This window comes from Antechinus flavipes, chromosome 1 (assembly GCF_016432865.1).
Source record: "Antechinus flavipes isolate AdamAnt ecotype Samford, QLD, Australia chromosome 1, AdamAnt_v2, whole genome shotgun sequence".
Classification (NCBI taxonomy): domain Eukaryota; kingdom Metazoa; phylum Chordata; class Mammalia; order Dasyuromorphia; family Dasyuridae; genus Antechinus; species Antechinus flavipes.
The window spans coordinates 46,039,062-46,063,015 of NC_067398.1; the positions used below are offsets into that span (position 1 = coordinate 46,039,062).

Sequence of the window (23,954 nt, forward strand, 5' to 3'; positions counted from 1 at the left end):
CTTGATTCAGTCCACATATAATTATGAATAATAGTTTTTGATAATTCTATTTCTTCTAATTTGTTCTTCTTTATTGAGGTCAGGTTTATAATATATTTATTACTCTTGAGTACCTAAAAAAAAAGTGTTAGCTTTTTAAAATCATTTCTATAAACTTTTGCTCCTTTGTTGATTGTTTAATTTCATTAATTTTATATTTAGCCCTTTAATCATATTTTTATGTTCTTAATGGATATTTCAGTGACATATTTTTCCCACGGAGATTGCTTTAGCTCTTTACCCTCAAACTGAATATATGGTCTCATTATTATTCTATTTCAATTTAAAAAATAATAGATTGCCTATATGCACCCATAAATTCTCCATAAAGATGTACCATACTCACTGGAGGTCTTGCTACATTGTACGTTCAATATTTAATAATTAAAAGTGCTGCATTCAGGCTGCCTATATATTATCCTTTTCTTTTGCTTTGGGATAAGAGAAGAGCAGATCAGGTGTGAAGGATGAATTGCAGACCAGTTCAGTAGAAGAGGCATTATAACCATCAGGCAGGATGGTGTTCCCTGAGGCCCTTGTGTTACCCTGAGGCCAAATAGCCAGTGTTACCAATGTGAAGTTGACTTAGATAATCTCTAAGGACTATCACATATCAAGAATTTTATAATTAGAACTATGATCAAATAAATACAAATGCTAATAAAAATAAATCAACCAGAATTTATTAAATATCTGCTGTGTGCCAGTGTTAAAGATACTAAAAAATGAGGAGAAAAAAAAGCCATTCTCTCAAGGAGTTTACAATCAAATGTGGGAGCAAAACAAGGAAGTCACTAAGATTTTTTTTAACTTGTGATTTTCTTTTTTTTATCATATTTTATCAAAGCTTTTTATTTTCAAAACATATGCATGGATAATTTTTTAACACTGACTCTTGAAAAACTTTGTTTCAGTTTCCCCACCCTTCCCCCCACTCCCTCTCCTAGCTGGCAAAAATCCAATATATGTTAAACATGATAAAAATAGATGTTAAATCCAATATATGCATATACATTTATACAATTATCTTGCTGCACAAGAAAAATCAGATCAAAAAGAAAAAAAAAATAATGAGAAAGAAAATTTTTGCAAGCAAAAAACAACAAAAAGCATGAAAATGCTATGTTGTGATCCCCACTCAGTTCCTACACTCCTCTCTCTGGGTGTAGATGGCTCTCTTCATTACAAGATCATTGGAACTGGCCTGAATCACGTTACTGTTGAAAAGAACCACCGCCCATCAGAATTGATCATTGTATAATCATGTTGTTGCCATGTACAATGATCTCTACCCTCTGCTTATTTCACTTAGCATCAGTTTATGTTAGTCTCTCCAGGCCTTTCTGAAATCATCCTGCTGATTGTTTCTTACAGAACAATAATATTCCATAACATTCATATAGCATAGTTTATTCAGCCATTCTCCAACCATGGGCATCCATTCAGTTTCCAGTTTCTTGCCACTACAAAAAAGGGCTGCCACAAGAAAGTCACTAAGATTAAGTATTGCTGGGAAAGGTTTCTTCTAGAAGGTAGAAGCTGAGGTAAGCTGAGACTTCAAGGAAAGTAGGAAGCTATCCATCTCCAGGAATTAAGAAATCATTTATGGTTAGTGGAGAAAGTGATTCAGGAGGCAGTAGGGAGCATTGCCAATGTATTGCAGATTGCTGGAAGGATGGAGAGTGATGGTACTAGGCTTGTCTAAAGAGTTGTATAGGTCGGGCACACCGTCAGGTCACTTCCTATTTTAACTAATTATTCTTGTTAACTAAAAGACAGCACTGAAAAAAATACAAATATAAAAGCAGAAAAATTAAATTTCACAGACTGTAACATTATTATCATCACCATCATCAATTTAGTGTCAACAAATAAGATATGGATCCAAATAGTAGCTTAATTATAATGCACTGAATAATGATAAAGACAAGAAATAAATCATAAAGCTAAATGAAACCTCCTCTGGATCTTTGAAGAGGTACAGATGTATTGATTGGTTTTGCGATTGTTTTTCCTCTGTATTGTAAGAAATGGAAACTTTCTGGTCTGATTGTGGGGGAGGGTATAATTGAAAGAAATTTATTTATGGTTTTGGAGCCACAATTGAATTCTTATCTATGACATATGTTTGCTATGTGATCCAAGGCAAGTTTATAAACTCTCAGGATTTCTAGCAACTCCCTAAAACTGTAAATTTCATAGAAACTGCAAGGATGCATTGGTAAGGGAGGGAGGAGAGGAAGGAGGAGTATTCCTCCTGCTTAAGGTCTTTCTTTGTATCACTGAAATTTCAGATCCAGTCCCTGTCCATTTTCTTGTTCACTAACTTCTAAGCTGAGTTTTTCTACATAAGGAATGCAAATTTCGCATTCCTTGAACATCTAAATGTATATTTAGATCTAAAATACATCTAAAATGTAGTGCCATGTATAAAATTCCATTCACCCAACCCCAGTTAAAAATTATTATGCCTAATCCCAAGTGATGGAATTAACCTTGTGTTGGCCATAACCTACCTGCAGCCTCTGCATGAACTCTGTGCGTTTAAATAAGATTGAATATTACTCTTTCTCAAGCCTTCTATGGAATCATCAATCAGCCTATGGTATGAAACATAAATTGATTGCTATAGAAAAAGGGACATAAAAGATAGCATTCATAAATTATGGTTCACATATTAGAGGGTATAAGTGTTTGCTATTTATTGCCGCTATAACACTACAGCAATAATGCATGTCATGATAATGATTGGATCTTAGCCAAAGTCAGGTTCACAAGTTTCATCATGAAAACCACATTTTTAAACTACAAGAACCATTCAGCATGGGAAAGTTTAAACTAATGATTTGATTAGAGTTAAGCACTAGGAAGTTTGTGTTGTTATATTGTTGCTTTCTAAGCCGAATAATAATAATATTTTTATAGATACCTTTCATTTCTGTCTTTATATCACCATGATATCCACCATCACCACCCCCCATTCTTGATTCTACACTTCTTTCATAGCTAAGAAAAATAGTTCAGAAAAAAAAAAAAAGACCAAAACAGCCAGCAATGTGCACCTGACACCATTTATAACTATATATAACCATAGTTCTCCTTTTAGTTGAAGAAAGTACAAAGGTAGATTTTCTCATCCTATCTCTGAGGCCAGGGGTCATCTTTAAAATTTCAGAATAATTGGCTTTGTGTTATTTAGTAATAAATATTTATTTGTAAAATTCTTATTACTGTAATTTTGTACATTTTTGTTTCTTTCTTTCACTCTTTTGTCAGTTCAACATGCCTTCAAGTTTTTTCAAAGTTTCCTAATATTGCTTATTTCTTATTATGTAATAATATTCAGTTGCTCTCATATTCCACAGTTTGTTCAGTCATTTCCTAAGCTAAAGTCACACATTTCATTTCAAGTTATTTTTACTAACATAAAAATGTTGATAAGAATATGTTGTCATGTAGAAACATTTTTCCTGTCTTTTGCCACCTTAGAGCTGTAACTTCTTTGATATTTTTTTTGTTGTTGTTCTTGTATTACCTAGATTTCTTCCTAAACCTACCCCCCCAATCCTATGATAGTCTTTCCTTATATGATAAATATTTTTCAGAGGAAGAATAAAGGGGAAAATCAGCAAAACTTATTAATGTATCTATACCTTTTCAGATGATTCAGAAAAGATTTCATATAATTTTATGATTTTTTCTTTGACTTTATTATCATTTAGTGCATCATAATTAAGTTTCCATTTGGATCAATATGTTGTTTATTTTCCCTGAATTGATGATGATTATCATGGTAATGTTAAAGCATTGTAAAGATTCAATCTTTTTATCTCTTTTGAATTAATTATATTTTTCTTTGTTCTAATATACAATTTGTTTTTTGTAGGGGCACCATGTAATACTGAAAATATGTATTCAAAATTTCCTAACAGAAAATTTCAATTATTTCTAACACTATGTTCAATTTTGTATTTTTGTTCTTTCTAATGTTTTATATTTATCTGTTTCTGAGTCTCCTTTAATTATTTTTTTTCTGCCTGTTTTTTGGGTAATTTATAATTATATATGCAACCATAATTGGATTTTCATAAGTCTTGATATTTGTGCCACTTGGTGCATATCAATTTAATAAAGATATTAGTTAATTTTTGGTATCTCTAAATTTAATACCATTTTAAAAAAATCTCTCTTGAGATGGCATTTTTTGGCCCATATTTGATAGCATAACAACTTTCTTTTTTATTATTCACTTAATGTACAACATTCCAGACTCAGTTTTACTTAGTATTTTTTAGATAGCACTGCAATCAATGTTGCAGGATTCTTTAAAAAAAAATGATTTTTCATTGTATTACCTTAATTCTGTCACATTTATGATTCGAATTAGTTGGCATCTAATCATTATTTCTCTTTTGTTTTCTTACCCCCTTTTGCTTTTACTTTAAATTTAAATTTATTTTATATCTTTTGTTTTTATAGCCTTTCTTTCTATCTCTCATATCCTTTCCTTTCTCGTTATACATTTTCCTTTCCTCTACTCAGTGAGACATTTATTTTAGTAAATATTTACTAAAATTTAAAGACAAAGGAAAAAATAAATAAATTTAGCAAAGTCAACCAGAACTACCAGTTGTAGCCAGCAATTCTTCACCATGATTCTCCCATCTCTGCAGTGAAGGGAGAAAAGTTCACTTTATCAACTCTTTATCTGATAATTTCACATAGGAAGTTTCAGTTTTGATATTTCTATATCCCATTTATGTTAATATAGACGTTATGCATGCATTTCCCTAGTTCTATTTCAAAGTGTATCAGTTCATATGCTTCCTCATGTTTATCTGATTTTTTCATATTTATTGTTCATAAATTATATTGTTATATAATTCCATTCACTTATTATTGTTTATTTAACCTTTTCTTAACAAATGAGCACTTACTCTATTTCTATTTTTTTGATAATACATCAAACTGATATGAAAATTTTAATAAATATGTGACCTTTCTCTTTGTCTTTGATTTCCATTGTACATATACCTGGCAGTAGAATATATGAGTCAAAAGTATGACAGTAACATTTTTTAAAAGTATAATTGGAGATTATTTTCTGGAATTGAGTTGAGCCAGTACACAATTCCATTAATTGTATGTTATGGTTTCTATCCTTCAAACACAGTCCCTCAAATATGGATAAATGAATGGAAAAATAATAATTTATAAGGCACATTTTTGGTTCCAGGATCTGTGCTAAAAAGTGGGAGTACAAAGACTTAGAGAAGTTCTCTGTCCTCAAGTTGCTTATATTCTAAAAGAGGAAAGACAAATAATTAGGGAAAGGGATGATGATAGAAGGTAGTTCCGTTCCTGGGAAATAGACAAATAGGGGAAAAGGAAAGCACCAGTGGCAGACAGAGGATGAAATGGGTGGATGAAATTCAAAGTGAAAACACAGGATCATGTTTAAGCCCCACTAGAATTTAAAAGGCATTACTTATGCACATCCTTAATAATCAATGACCAATTAACTGATAGGGACTGAGTGTTTTCACTTCACCATACACTGGGATACATTGGTATAAAGGTATAGGTTACAGATTGGATGTAGAATATGTTGGCTTTTGTCTGTGTTGTTCAGTCACTTTCAGTTCTTTCTGACTCTTTGTGGAGCCATTTGTGATTTTGACAGAGATATTGGAGTGGTTTGCCCTTTCCTTTTCCAGCTTACTTTACAGATGAATAAACTAGGGCAAATAGGATTAAGTAATTTGGTCAGGTTCACAGAACTAGCAAGTATCTGAGGCCAGATTTGAAATGAGGAAAATGAGTTTTCCTGATGCCTTGCTTAGTTGAGGATATTAACTATTCTCCTGTTTTACATCTTTGCTGATTTGCTGGGTGTAAGGTGAAACCTCAAACTTCTTTTGACAAGCATTTCCTTTAATAGTAATGATTTGGTACAGGCTTTCATATAGTTTTTAAATACAATTTTTCCTTTCAGGGAAACCTATTTGTCTTCAGTACTTTCCCCCTAGGATTTGTTTTGCTTATTCTAATTGTATATTCCCATATTTATATATTTATCTAGCATATTCTCTCACTCATTCCTGTTTATCTGCTTTATCCTGAGTTGTTTTGCTGGCTGTTTCTTCTCCTTTCCTCTCCTCTTCTCCTGTCTTCTTCTCTCTTCTCTTGTCTCCTTTCTTCTCCTCTCATTTATTTCTTTCTATTTTGGGGGGGGGAGGGAAAGGGGAGTGTTTGTCACTCTTAGAAATATAAGATTTTGAAGAATACAGTCCTTTTCTACAACCCTAGATACTAGTTATCTTCAAAAGGCCATATAGTTTTTTGTGGTAATTCAGTCATATGGATAGCAATTCTTTCTTAAAGCTTTTCTCCTAAGGTTACTATTTCTTCAATATGAAGTCCATTATAAAGTCCTTTCTCTTCTGCCTTTACACTACCAAAAGAGATGACATACTTAAATGCCACCCTTTCATTTCTTCTTTTTAAGGCCAAAAAGACCCTTCCATCTTTCTCCATCCTGGTCCCTCCCTTCATCCCCCTTAGATTCTCCTATATTTCCACAGGGCTATCAAAAGACTGAAGTACTGCTTTCTCCTGTCCCTATCCAATAAAAACAGAGAGTCCATTTACAGCTCTTTTCTTATTTTAGTTATAATTTTTTCACTTGAATGACTGACCACCAAGCTATCCCATAACAGGCTCAATGGCGTTTGTATTGTATCATGTTGCTTCTCTTAGTATATTTTTGTTATTATTATTATTTTATCTCTGCAAAGAGAACAGGAAGTTAGATGGCATGGTAAATTAATTGAGCAGAGCTGGAGCAAGTAAGACATGATTTCAAATCTGGTCTCAGGGATTTGTTAGTTATGTGATTCTAGACAACTTAATCTCTGCTTCAGTTTATCATCTATAAAATGAGGATTTTTTAAAAAATTTACTTCCTAGAGTATTTATGAGAATAAAATGAGGTAACATTTTTAAAGAATTTTGTAAAACTTACCTTGCTATGCAAATGCTAATTATTTTTAATCTAAAGAATACCTTTTATTATTATTATTAAATTATTTATTATTATTAAAACCTTTTTCATCCTATTGGGATTTTCAAAAATTTGCTTTCCTTTAAAGTACACTTGCTTATTTTATTATAATCTTTTCAGGATTCTTGCTCTTTTCTTTCTTTTCTTTTCAATTTTTTTTTAAGTCTCAATTGAGTTCTACTCGGACTTTCTCTTTCAGTTTTTGTCTTGTATTTCCAATATTTTGTCTGTTTTTTGCATGCATGTGTTTTCCTGCTCCGATCCTTGATGTATGTAAAGTCTTTTTACATTGCAGTTTATGGAAGCCCTATATCAATTCTATTGGAAGAGAATCAGTTGTACTTGGGTCTCATTCCTTTTCACTTTCACGTGGATACTATTTCCCTTTTTGTTAGCTCTGCTTTTTCATGGTTTCCTCCCTCATGTAGCAGCAATTCCTTTTCTTGACAAGATTCAGGACGATGAGTGTTTTCTATCTTATGAAATGTCAGGAGGTGGGAGTGGGGTTCAGACTGGGTTGCCCCCATGAGTAATCTGTGAAACACAGACCATTGAGTTTTATGTGCTTGCAGATTGTAGTGAGTGGCAAGGAATAAAAGTATTAACTTAGGAACTTTAAGTGTTTCATTAGGGGAGGTTATTTTGGGGAGGATTTTACCTTCTATAGATTTTCTGTTTTCTCACCTTATTTCTGCAACTGTAATTATCATATATTTGCCATGTATTTTTAAAATTTTCAGGTTGTTCAGTTGAGACATTTATGTTTCCATCTTCCTAGTCATGTGAGACAAATAATCTCCTCCCTTAGTTTTTGATTAATGTGGAGAGAATACCTTGTAATTAACAATAAAAACAAAGCAAATACTGGTCGTGCATGGTATTTCTAGCTCTGAATGTTTATCATGTTTCCATTTTCATCAAGCTTCCCACTTTATCCCCTTTAGGTTTTGATACATACTTTACATCACGTACACTGGAGAACAACAGAAGAAATGTGTGGTTTGCAGAGTATTGGGAGGAAAACTTCAACTGCAAATTGACAATTAGTGGGTCCAAAAAAGAAGACACAGATCGAAAATGCACAGGTAATCTTATTCTCTTTGTCCTTCTGCTTCTCTATATGTCCTGCATTGAAATGTCTGCCTAACTGACAGAAGGAAGCTTGGCTGGAGACAAATTGAATGACTAAATTGAATTTACTAGATTTTACAGAAAATGGAGCAGGGACACGTCTTGCTGAACAAGAAAACTACCAATAGGGGGAAGATCTTTTCAGTCTGTCCATCTCTTCAGAGTTGACAATCACCATCGAGTATATAAAGTACATAAAGAGGTCATCTATCTTTGAATGCTTTCTCTGAATAATTCTTTTATAGGTTGCACTGTGAAATAATTTTCCCACTGACTGCAACCCGTGTCAAGTTCTGTATCAGTATCTTTAACCATATTAAGCATAATCTATATGATTAATATAACAAAGATGCTGAATTCCCTTAGTGAATAGAGTGCAAGACTTGGAATATAGAAAACATGAATTTGAATCTTACCTCCCCATCCGTAGTCAAGTTATTTAATGTGTCTCTGCCTCAATTTCCTCATCTATAAAATAGGATTTTTAAGGATTAAATGAGATAATGTGTATGAGTGCTTTTGAGATGTTGATGATGGAACAATAATCAAATTAACAATAATAATGATATCCTATAGCTATCCATATGCTAATCATTACCTAGTTTTGTAGGATTTACTAGAGTTTATACTCCACTGGCATGGTAACCTATGGTTACCTCCTTATTACAGTGAGGCATATGATTAAGTCTTTAGCAAAGGACAAAATAATGATGTTGATTAAAAAAAGAGAGAGAGAGTCAACTTTCTCTGTTACTTGCTATTTTATTAATTGGTGAGTTGTTCTTTGGTTTGTGTGTGTGTGTCTGTCTATCTGTCTGTGTGCCTGTGTCTGTGTCTGTTCACGTGCATGTATTTTGTTTTTAAAGTAACTGACACTTATCTTCATCTTTAGTTCAATTAAAAAAACCTGATTGTAATGATGACCAAGGATACTGAAGTGCCTTCTGAATCATCAATTCTACTGATTATAGTTTCAGCAATCAGTATATTTCTGTATTGTTATTCTACCAACAACAAAAAAAAAAAAATGTTTTCCCTTAGTCACAATAGCTAGCATATATTGAGGTTTGTAAAGATATTTATAATTTTGTTTCACTGGATCTTCTTAACTACCTGTGAGGTAGATGCTTATATTATTCCTGTTTTCAGATCAGTAAACTGAGGCAATAAAACTTAAGTCTTCTTGAGTACAGGTGCATTCAATAGTATAATTTCTCCTTCAATAAACATCAATTTAATATCTGAAAGGTGGCCAAGTGGCATAATTTATAAAGGGCTGGACTTGAAGTCAGGAGGAACTGAATTCAAATTCCGCTGCAGATACAGTTTAGCTGTCTAATTTTGGGCAAGTCATTGGATTTCTTCCCATCTCAGTTTTATTGTCTGTAATACCTTCCAGAGTTTTTGTGAGATATAAGAATATAATATTTGAAAAACACCTTGCAATTCTTCAAGTGCTTTATAAATGTTAGCTATTATTATTATTATTAAATTTATCTGGTTTGTACAAGGCCCTGTGTAAGATATACTGGACAACACAATAATTAATAAGGTGATATGAATATCTTCTTTCAAGCAAAATTAGACAAAAAGACAAAAATATGAGTACCATAAAAAAGATACAGATATTTATGGGTAATTAAGCATTTTCTAGAAAATATGAACAATACTAGTCATGTATTCTTCAATAAACTTAAATATTGGTATTTTTTATAATATCCCTTTTTGCTGTTAAAAATAGGAAAATATCTTTTTTTTTTTTTTTTACCCTTTGGTAGGTCTAAATGACATAAACACACAGATATTAACTAAAAACCTAAAGCTACAATCTTGCTGTTTTTTCTTGCATGATACTATAATGCACAAATATTGGAAATATTTAAGTACATTTATTTTTTCTTGTTTAATTCAAATGTAGAGTGCTTAGTTCAATCACCTTTATGTTGTATGTGCTTAATTAATATTTTTCTGCCATGTAATGTAGACAAGACCATTAAATTTGTAGTAAAAGTGAGAAGGGTGGAAAAAAAACAATTCTGGTCAGTTATAGATTTTTATCTTAGACATGCGGCTGGTATGACTTAATATTTGGAGGTTTTTTGTTTGTTTTGTTTTGTTTTTTACAGTTGCTATTTTGTGACATGGGCAAGATGGCACATGGATAGAGCAATGGGCCTGAAATCAGTAAGACATCTTCCTGAGTTCAAATTTGGCCTCAGATACTTAGTCATTATGAAACTCTTGGACAAGTCATTTAACCCTGTTTGCCTAAGTTTCTCAGGTCAGAAATATGAGGTGAAGAAAGAAATAGCAAACCATCTAGCATCTTTGCCAATAAAAGCCCAAATGGGATCAGAAAGAGTTAGATGTGACTGAAATTACTGAACAACAGATTTTTTATGGCATAACAAAGAGAAGGCCAATCTCAGAGTCAGAAAGATCTTAAGTCCTATCTAAAGCACACAAATTTTGCCTGTTTGACCATGGCAAATTATTTAACCTTTCAGTACCTCCAGAAAACTCTCTTAGATTGTAAATTACCTGGTAGGTGACCTGCTTTAACAGAGGGAGTTTCCTCATCAGAATTTCTTTCCATTTCTCAGGGAAATCACAAGTTCAATGCATTTCCATTCTATCCTATCCCATCTCATCTCACTCCATCCCATTTTCTCTAGCTATCATTAGTTAAAAGTAAATACATTTAATTTTCAAAACAGTATTCTTAAACAATGAAAAATAATCATTCTTGCTCTACCCATACCTTTCATTGCATGTAATCCAAGAATACCCTCAAGGATATTTACCAAAAATAGGTAAATCTCCAAATGAATTATATGTTTTTTTTTTTCTATTCACTACTGTCACTAAACTAAAAGGAATTGCATTTCCTTTGAGTATCCTTGCCTCCATTCTGGTTAATGTGGAAATAAATACTTACCCCTCTTACTGACCTTATGAGCACAAGCTTTTGATCTATGCCCTTGACTAAACTTAGATGCCAATCTAATGATTATTATGAACTGCAAAGGTTCTGGTGTTAAAGGGGACGTCATATTTTGAGCAGGAAAATTGGATGAGGTCTCCCTCTGGGGGTTTTCCCTATAGAAGAAGTTTTGGAGAAAACAAGATGTTGATGAATGGGTGGTTGAGATTTTTATGAAGGGGGGGGAAGTTAAGGATAAAGAATTTCATTTTATCAAGTGAACATCTTGACACTGAAGTGAATATCTTATTTTAGTAAATGGGAGGATGAAGAAAATAATTAGAGAAAAGGTATTAAGGATATTAAGGATAAGACCAACTAAGAAAGACAAGATTGTGAAGATAACCACAGAATCCGTAATTTCTTGTCCTTGAACTACATTGACATTCAGTGTAGGCCCTTTATTTTATGAATGAGAAAACTGACTTTTATAGAAGTTTAAACATAATCTGCTTATGGCCATATCATCTTTCATCTGAACACTATATACTACAACAAAAGATGATTCCCTATCAGGATTAGAAAACAATCACAAGATTCATCACTTGTGTAATACAAATGTGATCTGTCTTGGAGATAGAAGCTCTGACAGTCGAGACTTCTTCTTCTTTTTTTTTTTTTTAAATGTAGGATGATGAAAAGGTCCCTTCTGCCTATGAGTATTCTCCATCTTCCCAGTAGTATCTTTTGATACTGTGCCTGGAATCATTTCTTAGTCACTCCTCAGTATGCATGGGTGGCCACTGCTAGATCACATCCTGTATATAATGACAGAAAATCAATGCTGAATCATGTACCTCTTGATACAAAGTTGGTGGGAAAAGTTTTTAGAATAAACATTTATTTTGTTTTTTGATTTGACCAATATAGAAATTTGTTTTACCTGATTATAAAACTTTGTTAAAATTGGTATTCTCTTATTTTCACCCAATGGGGATAGATGGGAAGGATATAAAATATATTTTTGTTGAAAAAAATTTAAAATTTAAAAAAGAAATAGGAGAATCCCAAAGAGAGGATGAACTCAGTAGGTCACAATTAGTAATCTACAACTCAATTCAATTTCCCCAGAAATGCCTCCATGTGAAGAGATGGCTTGAAAGGAAAGGTGGAAGAATCAGACCCCTCTGAGGAAAAGGGTGGGATAGGATTGGGTCTAGTCTTTAAAAGTGATATGAAGAGGGAAAGACTATGTGATGAAAAAGAAAATTAGTGAATATCAGGAAAAAAACTTTAACTTTTTCATTGTTTTCCTTAAAATAAATTCTGTAGAGATTCATAAGGCTAGAATTGTTATTCCAACCCTCTAACATCATTCACACACACACACACACACACACACACACACACACACACACACACACACACACACCCCACAGAGGCAAACTGAAACTAATCATCAAAGAATACAGTTTGCCATTTTTCCTTAAAATTTAAAATTTGCAGGCAGGAGAATTTATAGTTTCTCTTTGATTATCCTTCCCAGGGCTTCCCAAACCCTGGCACTTTTCCTACCATCTGTCCCCTTTCATTGGAAATATCTTGGCTGAGATATGTACCTAGCTTTGGCAATGACATAGCAGAAAGAACACCTCTTAGCCAACCATTGCTGCCTAAATGAAGATTGAAGAGGAAGGACACAAAAAATGGATAAAAAGCCAGGAAGTATCAGCAGGAGACTGAGTTGCAGTCACCAAATGGTAGCTAGATATTGGCATGCTGGGTATCACCTGTTGGTGCAATTTTACATTATCATCTGACATGTGTACCAAGGTTTGCCAGTTGTTGTTGTTGTTGTTGTTGTTGTTTTTTCCCTTCCTAGCTTCAGTCTTCTCCTCCCCCATGCTGGCTCTTTTTATTTTTTAAATCTCAATCTCAGCAGTAACTGAAAACAACTGGTATTCAGTGACATCATATACTTGAAGATTTTGGTCAAGATAAATGTTTAGAAGGAGGACTTTACCAAATATTTAACTGGTTGATAAAGCAAACTTGAATTTCCAAATAGTGTCTTGTAAAAATATTGTCACTGGTTAGCAAGTACATACAAATATCTTGTACTTAATGATTTGAAATATAAATTATGTTATCATTTACATTCTTTATTAAATTTGTAATTTAGATAGATGAGCATTATCTCCTCTAATTGTCTTCTGACAGCAAATTAGACAAGTGCTTAGTGTAATGTTCAAACTTTTACAACTTGCAATCAAGGATGGAGGCATTTTGAAAGTACAGGCATATTCACAGAATCAGAGAATGTCAGAATTGGGAGAGAAAATAGCAGTTTTTCTACTCCAACCTGTCCATATGGGGGGTTAGGGTGGAGAAGCTTATATAACATACTCAAGAAATAATTATACAGCCTTTGTCTGAACACCACCACTAGTGAAAGGGAGAGTTCACTACCTTTAGAGGCAGCACATTCCATTTCTGACTAGTTTCAGTTGTTAAAGTTTTTTTCTTAATCAAGCTTAAATCTATCTCTTTACTTCTCCTTCCCACAGCTCCTAGTCCTTAAAACTAAAGCAGAAGAAAGCTATTTCTCTTTGAAAGTAGAAACTTTTTTCAAGTACTTAAGATGATGGTCATAAACTCTTAAGTGTTTGCTTCTCTAGAATAAACATTACCAGTTCCTTTGATTATCATACAGTACAGAGGTGAATCTTTCCATAATCCTATGACTTGCCTCTGGGTATTTTCCAGTTTACATTCTTAAAAGATTGTGTCTATAATCTGCATAATTTTTAAGATATGGTCTAATTGTAGCAGAATACATCAGAACTGTTTTTGTTTTGTTTTGGTTGTTTATTTTTGTTCGCTTTTGTGTTTTGTTTTCTATAGCTTTGGAAAGAAGAATAGGGCATAAACTTGAATTCAGCTGCAAACCTGGGGGATGGCTTTGGTAGTCCTGATACCACAGCATCTTGGATATTGAGGACAGTGATACTCAGTGATCATAATAAGGTTTAGGGATTATTAACCTTCCCTCTTGGAAAATCATTGTGTTTTTATCCCATTGGGTTTTTGATGTCCTAGATAGAACATAGTTATAATTACTTGATCTCTTGCCCATAATTTTTATATTGTAAAAATATGGGAGATCAAGAGGATTGCAGAAAATAGAGTCCTCCTTCTTTTAGTCTTGTCATCCTGAAATCTCATCAAGGATATTTTCCATACTTATTTAGACCTTCTCCTAATGATTGTGAACAATTAACTGAGTGAAGATGATCTCATGGGAATATAACCTTAAACTATATTTTAATTGTGACTTAAGACTTTATAGTAATAAATGGAGCTATAACTAAAAGTTGTAAGTATTGTCCCCTTCTGTTTTCCCCACTATCTCTTAATTAGCATTTAAGTACTTCTTTTAAAGATGATGTTGGCTTTGAATTCTATATCTGCTTGTAGATAAGTTCTCTAGGGAAACATAAATGAAGAGTTTAGCCTGAACTCCCACACACAATGGGGAAAAAGGCCAACCTGGGAGGATGGAGGCTTTAGGAGGTTCTTCATTCAGGATATCTTATGTTTAGAAGTTATGCTTTGCACTTTAATTACAAACACCTTGGCAGATGAAAGATTCCCTTTGTCACCAGATATAATAAACCTCTTTTGCTTTTTCTTACTCTGAGAGTCTCTGATTATTTTTGTGAACACTATTGTCCCACACAGTTTGGGGGCTCATTCTGGAATATTTCCTGTTTCTGAGGGGTGTCTCCTGTTCAAATCCTTTAGCAGGCACCTTCCAGAGAGTTCTCTGTATTCAGCCCAGGAACTCTCTCTCTGATCAAGTAAACCCTGGAAGAGAGACAATTGGAGAAAGTAAAAATGGAAGTGGGCTAGCAAAGATAGAGGATGAATATGGCCCAGGAGATATTGGAGAAAATCTTAGAAAATCTGCTGTTGAGGTTGAGAAGGGGGAACCCTAAAAGTCCCAGACCAATATCACAAGGTATCTCGACAGAATTTGAAGGCTTGAACCCATCTCCAAGTCAAGGGGCAAAGTTTATTAAAAGCAATGTAATGCTATTACTGAGAGGACTGAATTCTAAGTTTGTGATTCAGAAATGGTGAGAGATCACCATTTTAATAAAAATAAAAAAAAAAATTGGAGAGATCTCTAGAAGAGAAGCAAAGTTTATTATACATTCTCACCAGAAGGGCGTCCCACCCATGGAGCAGACAATCGAAGGGAGGAAACCAAGTAGGGGACAGGGTTAACACTTTTAATCCCTAATGCAAATATCCCCTCCCACCACTGACCCTCATCCTTATTGGCTGAGGATCTTATACTCTAAATGCGGGAAATACTCAAGAAATTGAACTTGACAATAAGTACATAGTTGCCCATATCTGACTGAAATAGGGAGACGCTGATGTCATGGGAGGATAGCAGGAAGGGGATTTAAGTATGCCCTTGACTCAATGTTTAAAGTCCTTCAGGCCTACTCAAACTCTGAAATAGATGAAGCCTTACTCGATTTTTACTACTATCATGAAAGATCTCACCTCATCTCGTTCATAAGAATCCAGTAAAGAGATTGAAGCAAGGAGATACATTTGTACAGCTTTCAATCATAGATTTGTTAATTCTATGACCAAAGGGTAATGCTAGGCCATAATCTTCAGAAGAATTAAAGGTAGTCTTCAGATAGATTGGGTATGCTCACCTAATCTGCTCAGATTCCTAAGGCAGATTTCAAAGCCAGAAGACCAAGAACACATTAGAACAGAAATTCCAGGTCAGGAGACCCCAAAATCACATTACATCAATAAGGATTCTCCTATTTTTCTTTGATAAGACCAAGTGAGTGCTCCATTAGAGAGGACAATATACTGTAAGTCATGGGAAAGGAACAATCTAAAGAAGATGACTCTAACAACTTATATAGTATACCAAAAGATAGACCTCTCTTTTTGCTTTTTCTTACTCTGAGAGTCTCTGTTTTCGTGGATGCTACTGTCCCATACAATATGTTTATATATGAAAAAGTAGACATGTCTTTATAATTGTTGATGTCATCTTGGTTGCCTTTTCTTAGTAAGTCCTACCATTAGACTGTACAAATTGTATGAAAATTTCCTGTGTTTGCAGCACTTAAATTGTTGACCTATGAATGAGCTTGAAAGTTGCACATCCTATACTAATTGTTTGTCTTCTATGTGATTATCTCATAGCTTATGTTCATTCCTTAAGTCCTGTCTTAGTACTTACATTTTTCTGTCCTGCAAATCAGTATGTCTAGCTTCTGACTTTTTCACCAAAGAAAAAAGGAATGGACAGTAAGTTTAGAAATTTTGACTACCCCCAACTATTTCTTTTATAGAAAGCCAACTAGAAAGGATAAAACCATACTGATAAAACTATTAATCACGCTTTGGCTACATTATGAAAAACAAAGAAAACATAGTTATCTATTTCTCTTGAGAGGTATGAAAAACCTCTAGCTTAAGTGAGTGAAAAGAGAGAAAGGAAAGGAGGACAGAGTTTGTAACAATCAGGGACCAGGTTAGTGATCTCTATTTCTGGTAATTATTTATTAAAAAGACCACTATGAATCCCATTAAGTAGAAGTCAGGTGTCCCAAATAATGCATGGCTGTTCAGCATGGTAGAAAATGATCTTTGATAAATTACTTTCAATTATTTTAGCTGTCTTTTAACATATTCATGTTTAAATGTAATTACTCTCTACATTTTTATTTGAAACTGGGTGATGACTGACTTGTCCATGAGGCTAATATACTTTACATATTTTAGCTATGTTTTTAAAAGTTCATCAAGTATCTTTAAAATGGTGTTACCTCAAGGCTATATTTCCCATGTCCTTCCTCTGGTCCAGGTTATTTCTGAATTCACCTTCTTAAATGGCTAAATGCCATTTCCACTTGTATACATGGTTCATTGAAATCAAAAGATGATAGTTTCACTATTGTATCCAATGAAAATAGGTCATCATAAAAACTAAAATGAGTATATTTCTTTTTACATGTATTAATTGCTCTGCTTTCAAGATTGTCCAACATATTATATAGGGGGATGTGGGTTAGAAATGTTTCATGCTAAACTATGACAGTTAATATTCTTTTCTACTCTTGTGTACTATTTGGAAAGCTGCTATTGATGCAGTTAGTGGCAGTGCAGAATTGTGGGGAATCCTCTCTGGTGTGAGATGCAGGTCCAAAGTGAAAGAATTCATGAACTTGAAAAGTCTGAATGACAAAAGGGAACTTTATTATTGGCAATGAGAGGCCATCTTTGTTAGGAATACAAACTTCTTAGTGGCAAGAGGTCCTGGTAGGAAGCTGTGCCAAGAGGACAGGTCCCTTGGCAAAGTATAATTTCTACTTCAGACTTCTGCAAAGATTTGGAGTTTAAACTTGTCTTTTTATAAGAAATCTGAAATTGGGGCTTCTATTGAATGAGATTCCTTCAATGCTGTCACTGAATGAAACCACTTAAATTCAAGTTACTAGGAGTGGTCCTCAATAGAAATATCAGGTCCAGATCTCCTGCTGAATGAGACCACTTAAGTTCGGGGCTGATCTTAATGAAACCACTTAACTGCCCTGAAGGGTGGATCTCTGTCAGGAGTGTTTTAGAGCTCACCCTCATGGCTTCCCCAAAAAACATCAGGGGAAAGTTTCAGGGGTCACTCCTGTCATTTCCTTCAAGCAGTCACCCCCAAATTTATTTGGAGTAAAGGGGCAAAGGTCTCTTCTGTAATTGCCTCAAACTGGCAAGGGTCATAGAGATGTCCCTAAGTTCACTGGGGGTTTATGCCAGGAGGAGAAGATAGCAGCAGCAGCATCTTAGGGGTATTGTGTGTCCCAGTCAGTCATTCCATGATCTCCAGGCTGGAGGAGCAGTTGAAAATTCATAGTTTGAAGCCTAGAGGAAACAATCTCAGGAGCAGATTAAAAGTGGGGTGTCATCCAGGGTTGAGATGATGACATTTGAGAATGGAGCCTTTTGCAAAAAAATGCATCAGGTCCCATTTATGAGCTGCCTTAAGAATGCTGATAGCCCACTCAACAATGCTGAATTCCCCCCACTACCCACAGAGCTCCCTAGCTGAAAGGCTGAGAAAGAGTTAGTTACTGGCATGGACTGTAGAATGCTAAGGAGTTAATTGCTGGCAAGGGCATAGAATGCTAATCAAGAAAAATAGGAGAGAAAATGCTAGGAGCATAGAAGAGTGAAAGTGAGAGAAAGAAGGATGCAGACAGTTTTATCCTTCTTCTTCCACAGTGCTCACAGGAGGACTCTGAAATACCTGAGAAGTAAAAGCTGGATTGTTTGTTTCTCTCCAAGGATCTTAGGCAGGCTTAGCAAGTGCCTCTATGCCTTCAGAGCCTTCTCAGTCCTTGAGGGAAAAGTGTTCAAAACTGAAAGCACTTTCATTGGGCAGCTGGTTGATTGTAGCAGTAAGGTTGGAAAAGATGTTCTCTTAGTATCCCACCCAGGGGACTAGCATTGTTGTGACTTTCTTTAACAACCAAAGAACATTTCCCCCAAATCCCTATTTGTCTCCTTGAAGGGGGGAGAGCTGTGTTTGAGGTGCTTGCATTGTATATAATGAAAGGAGTGCAAGACCCATAGTGATTAAAAGGAGTTAAGCACCAGGTGAAGAGAATTACAAGTGGGGGAGTGTCCCAATCAGAGGCTTTTCTTCCAAGGTGTATGGCCTGAAGAAGACCAAAGATCAGTTTCCACTGACTTGCCTCTGGGATTAAGAGGTGGTCTGAGGGAATTTGAAACCAGACGGAGGGGGTCTTCTGCAAGGGTTTTGTCTTGTAAACTATAGGAAGGGGTATAAGAATCAGGGAGCTGGAAAATTAAAGGTCCCATGGTCAGGGGTAAACGGGTAGCAGCTTTAGTAGCTGAATCTGCAAGCCTATTTCCCTTGGCCTGGAGAGAATTTCCCTTCCCTGAAACCTCCCTGGGTTCATGGACAGCTTGCAATAGCCGTAGAATTTCTCCTTAGTGTTTAATGGGACAATTCTTTGTTGTTAATAGATCCCTATAGTTCCATATAGTCCTTTGAACATGCAAAGTATAGACGTTCACTATCATTCCCTTCCCCCATTCCAAAGCTCTGGTTAGGGCAAATGAGTTCAGCCTTTTAGGCAAAAGTCCCAAGAGGCAATGGCTTAGCTTCTAGGGCTTAGGTATTGGGAGTCACCACATAATATCTTGCCTTTCTTTCCTCATTTTCAAGAAAACTCGTCCCATCTATGCCCAGGAAAGTATCTTTGAGGCAGGATCTGGAAAGCCTAAAATGGAGTGTTTTCTCTTTTCTGCTAAAGAGCCAGAAGTGGGGATGAGATTGACAGACTGACAGACAATGTGGGCTTTGAGTAAGGAGACCCTGTAGCCACTCAAAGCTAGAGAATGGACAATCGACAATCGGTTTGGGATCACCCAGGGCGGGTCTCTGCCTGTCAGGACTGAAGATCAAGATAAGCCTGCAGTTAAGCTTCTCAAAATCTCTTAACTCTGTAACTAAAAGTTCATGCGTAAAAAATTTCTCTGAAGGTCTGAAAAGAGAAAATTAGGTCCCCAATGTCACCATTAGATTACACCCCAATAAGGGAGTAGGGTAGGAGGGAATAATAAACATGCATTTAAATGACAGGTCACCAAGCTGGCAAAGGCAGAGCAGAGGTCTCAAAATAGCTCTTGAATTCCCCTGCAATCCTCACTCTATGAGAGGAGGGTAAGAGTTGCAGAGGGAGAGTGAAGGAAAAGCCCCTCCCATAGCAAAAAGAAATTCAATGGTTTTACCAGCCACCCGAAGTTGGGCTATCCTGGGAACCTGACTAAACCCTCCCTGCCAGAGGGCAGAGCATTGAGGAGACAGCTCATTCCCTGTAGGCAGTCCCTCCTCCAGCGCTTCTCCTGCTCAAACTCAGGACAAAGACTGCGGAATTTAAAGCAAGAGCCTCTGTGGTTCCCTGAAATGGTAGCCAAGAGTAGGGACTTTTCCCCAAATCTTGATTTAATTCCCTGGCCTCTCTCCTTGGCTGCCATGTGATCCCTATCATTAAAGAGTCCAACTGCTGTTTTTAAGGGAAAAGTTTGAGGGACCAAATCTGGCTTCTGCAGCTTCCTCCATATATCTGGAGCAGATTGTTCAATATTAATGTCTCCCCAGGACATATCAAGTAGGGCCCCCTCAAAAAGCTGAGTAGGGTCCCCAGAACAATGGCCAGGTTTCTCCTCAGTCTAAGAGGGATTTGACATTGAAAGAGGCACCTCTGCTCTATATGTCTTTTCCTGAGAATCTTGTATTCCCATACAGGTGTCCCTGAGAGAATTCTGCCCAAGCCTGGGACTCCAACAACTCAACTCTTCCTGGGTACTTGAGTGTCCAGCTATAGAATAAAACAACAAAAAAGCTTTACCTTATCCAGATTTTGAGGGATTCCAGATCAGGAAACCAAAATGATGTGTGGTTAGTGGCAGTGCAGAGAGTTGTGGGAATCCTCTCTTTGGTTGGAGACACAGGTTGGAAGTGAAAGAATTCACAAACACGAAAAGTCTGACTCGCAAAATGGAAGTTTATTGTTGGCTGAGAAGCCAGCTTTGCTAGGAAGACTGACTTCTGAGTGGCAAGAAGCCCTGTCAGAGAAATATCAAAAAGTTATCACTGAGAAGAGAATGTCTTCACACCAGATGGTCCTGGGCTAATCTACTCAATAGAATTATCAGGTCCACATCTCCAGCTAAATGAGACCATTTGAGTTCTGAAGCACAGAAGCCACTTAACTGCCAGGGTGGGTCTCCGTCAGGAGAGTTTCAGAACTCACCTGCCCTGTCCACAAATCATTGGGGGATAAACCCCGGGGATTAACTCCTTTACTAGGTGGAAGAGGGAGAATTGAAACATACTGAACACACCGCTTCACTATCTGTCAGCCTTCTTCTCTAGTGAGGCCATAAAGGTGACATAGAGAATAAGTGGGCAAGTGGAGAAATTCATGGGCATGTTCAGGGGGTGTGACTATGAGAAGGGAGCATTGTAAAGCACGGTCCACCATCTCATTGCCCACAAATATGCCTCCTGCACAGCACTAGTGAGAGTATATATGCAGGATATAAATGGGATGTTTCCTAGTCTGTAAAATCAGCTGCAAGTCAGCAAGGTTAGCAATTGAAGAGTTCTGAGGTTGTAGGACAGCATCCTCAACACCTCTCAGCACTTGGACAGCATATAAACTATCTGATATGATATTAATGTGCTCAGGGTATCTCATATAGGCCTGGAGGAGAATGAAAAGCTCATTGTTCTGGGTGGAATCATAAGGAATCTCCAACATTAGAATCTCTTTTGAGCGCTCATAATAAATTGAGACCTTGTAGTTCTTAGTAGAGTCAGTAAAAACATTTGTGCCTTGCACATGCTCATCAACAGTGTCTTATGAGGGGGCTGAATCAGAATATGGTGCAGTAAGGGAACACCTAATTTAGTATACAGGCTTTATGACACATTTCAAAGGGAGAAAAGTGCCTCATTGCCCCTAACACCCCTTTGGCTTTCCCCAAAAAAGTCAGGGGGACAGTTTCAGGGTTCACCCCCATTATTCTCATTTTCTTTCAATTTTCATTTTCATTTCTTTCCTTTCATTTTATTTCTTTCAAATTCCATTTCTCCATAATCAATGGTTTCACAAGCATTTATTAAGTACCTGCTGTATGCTAGACTTGATAGAATATGCATTAGGTGATTAACATTAAAAAATGTAAAAGGCAAAATAGAAATTGAAAGAATCCATTGATCACTTTCTGAAAGAGATCCCCAAATGAAAACTCCAAAGAATTATAGGCAGTTCCCAGAGCTTCCAAGTTAGAGATAATCTTGCAAGCATCCAGAAATAAATAATTCAAATATTGTGAAACCAGTCAGAGTCACACAAGATTTAACAACTTCTGTACTGAAGGATCAAAAGCTTTGAATGTAATATTTCAAAGGGCAAAGGAGGTGGATTTACAACTAAGAATCAACTACTCAACAAGACTTGTGTATATTGGGGAAAAGCAACAGGGTATGGCTATTTAACGAAATAAAGACCTTTCAATCATTCCTGATGAAAAGGCCAAAGCAGAATAGAAAATTGACTTTCAGATAGAAGACTCAAGAGAAGCATATAAAGTTAAACAGGAAAGAGAAATCAAAAGGGATTTAACAATGTTGAACTACTTATATTCCTATAAGGGAAAATAATACTTGTAACACTTCAGACCTTTGTAATTATTAAGGTACTTAGAATGAGTATACATGAAGAGGACCTCGGTGCATGGTGGGATGATATCTAAAATTAGGGGTAAGAAAGAATGATGCACTATGAAAAGGGGGAAAGGAGAGGGAGAAGAAGGTAAACATTTTACATAGAAGACAAATGAAACAATTTTTACAGTGGAGGTAATGACAAGCATGCTTGAACTTTACTTTCATCAGAAATGGCTTAGAAAGAAAAAAAACATGCACACTTAATTATGTATAGGAATCTATCTCATCCTACAGGGATATAGGAGTGGAAGAATACAATAGAAACTGAGGCTCAAAGAAGGGCTCTTGGAAGGTAACAATCATAAATAAAACTTTTCTTTGAAGGAACAGGGTAAAGGAGGAAAGAGAAAAAAGAAATTAGGAAAATAGGTTTGGAAAAAATACATAGTAGTGATAACTGTGGGGGAAAATCTCTAATAAAGGCTTCACTTTATAGAAACAGAGAACTGCATCAGATTTGTAAGGAAGAATATAAGTAATTTCTTAATGGATAAATAATCAAAGGATATGAGCAGGCAGTTTTCAGATGAAGAAATCAAAGTTGTCAATAGTTTTAAGAGGGGAAAAAAACTCCAAATCATTATTGATTAGAGAAATTCAATTCTGAGCAATTCTGAGATACCATCTCATACCTATCAGATTGGCTAATAGTAAAGAATTGTCTAATAGTAAAGGAAAATGCCAAACGTTGAAGGGTTTGTGTGAAAATAAGGACACTAACACAATATTGGTGTAGTTGTAAACTGATAAAACCATTCTATAAAGAAATTTGTAATTATGACCATAGAGCTATAAAATTGTGCATACTATTTGACCTACAAATACCATAAATTGATTAATATCCCAAAGTAATTTTTTTAAGGGAAAAAACTATTTGTGTAAACTTATTTATATTAGCTGTGTTAGTAGTGGCAAACAATTGGGAATTGAGGGGATTGCACATTAATTGTGGAATGGCTGAACAAGTTGAAGTATATGGTGATGATGGAATATTGTTTTGCTATAAGAAATGATGACCAGGGTGCTTTCAGGAAAAAACCTGCATAGACTTACATGAACTGTTGCAAAATGAAGTGTGCAGAACCAGGAGAATAATGTAGACAATAACAATGTTATTAAGGAGAATCAACTGTGAAGGACTTAACTATTCTCAGCAATCCAGTGATCCAAAACAAATTCTACCCACCTCTAGAGAAAGAATGGATGGAGTCTAAATATAGAACAAAGCATTCTTTAAATTTTTTTTTATTATTTTTTGTTTGTTTTTTTCTTTCACAATATGACTAATACAAAAACATATTGTGCATAATTGAACATGTATAATCTGTATCAAATTGCTTTCTCCATGAATGGGCAGGGATAGAAGATTGGAAGAGAATTTTTTTACCTCAAAATTTCAAAAAATAATACTTTAATTTTTTTACATGCAATTGGAA

At 35.4% G+C, this 23,954-nt stretch overlaps 1 protein-coding gene across 6 annotated transcripts in view; it reads left to right on the top strand.

Annotated features, from left to right (window-relative positions):
• GRM7 (glutamate metabotropic receptor 7) overlaps positions 1-23,954 on the top strand; it is a 1,037,525-nt gene that overhangs the window by 611,594 nt on the left and 401,977 nt on the right. For all 6 annotated transcript variants that reach the window (XR_007951116.1, XR_007951117.1, XM_051981322.1 and 3 more), the window contains exon 5: positions 8,047-8,187. Coding sequence is in view for 4 of the 6 variants with exons in the window: in XM_051981322.1 (XP_051837282.1) it covers positions 8,047-8,187 (141 nt within the window). In the remaining 2 variants the exon portion in view is untranslated. The remainder of the gene's footprint in view (positions 1-8,046; positions 8,188-23,954) is intronic.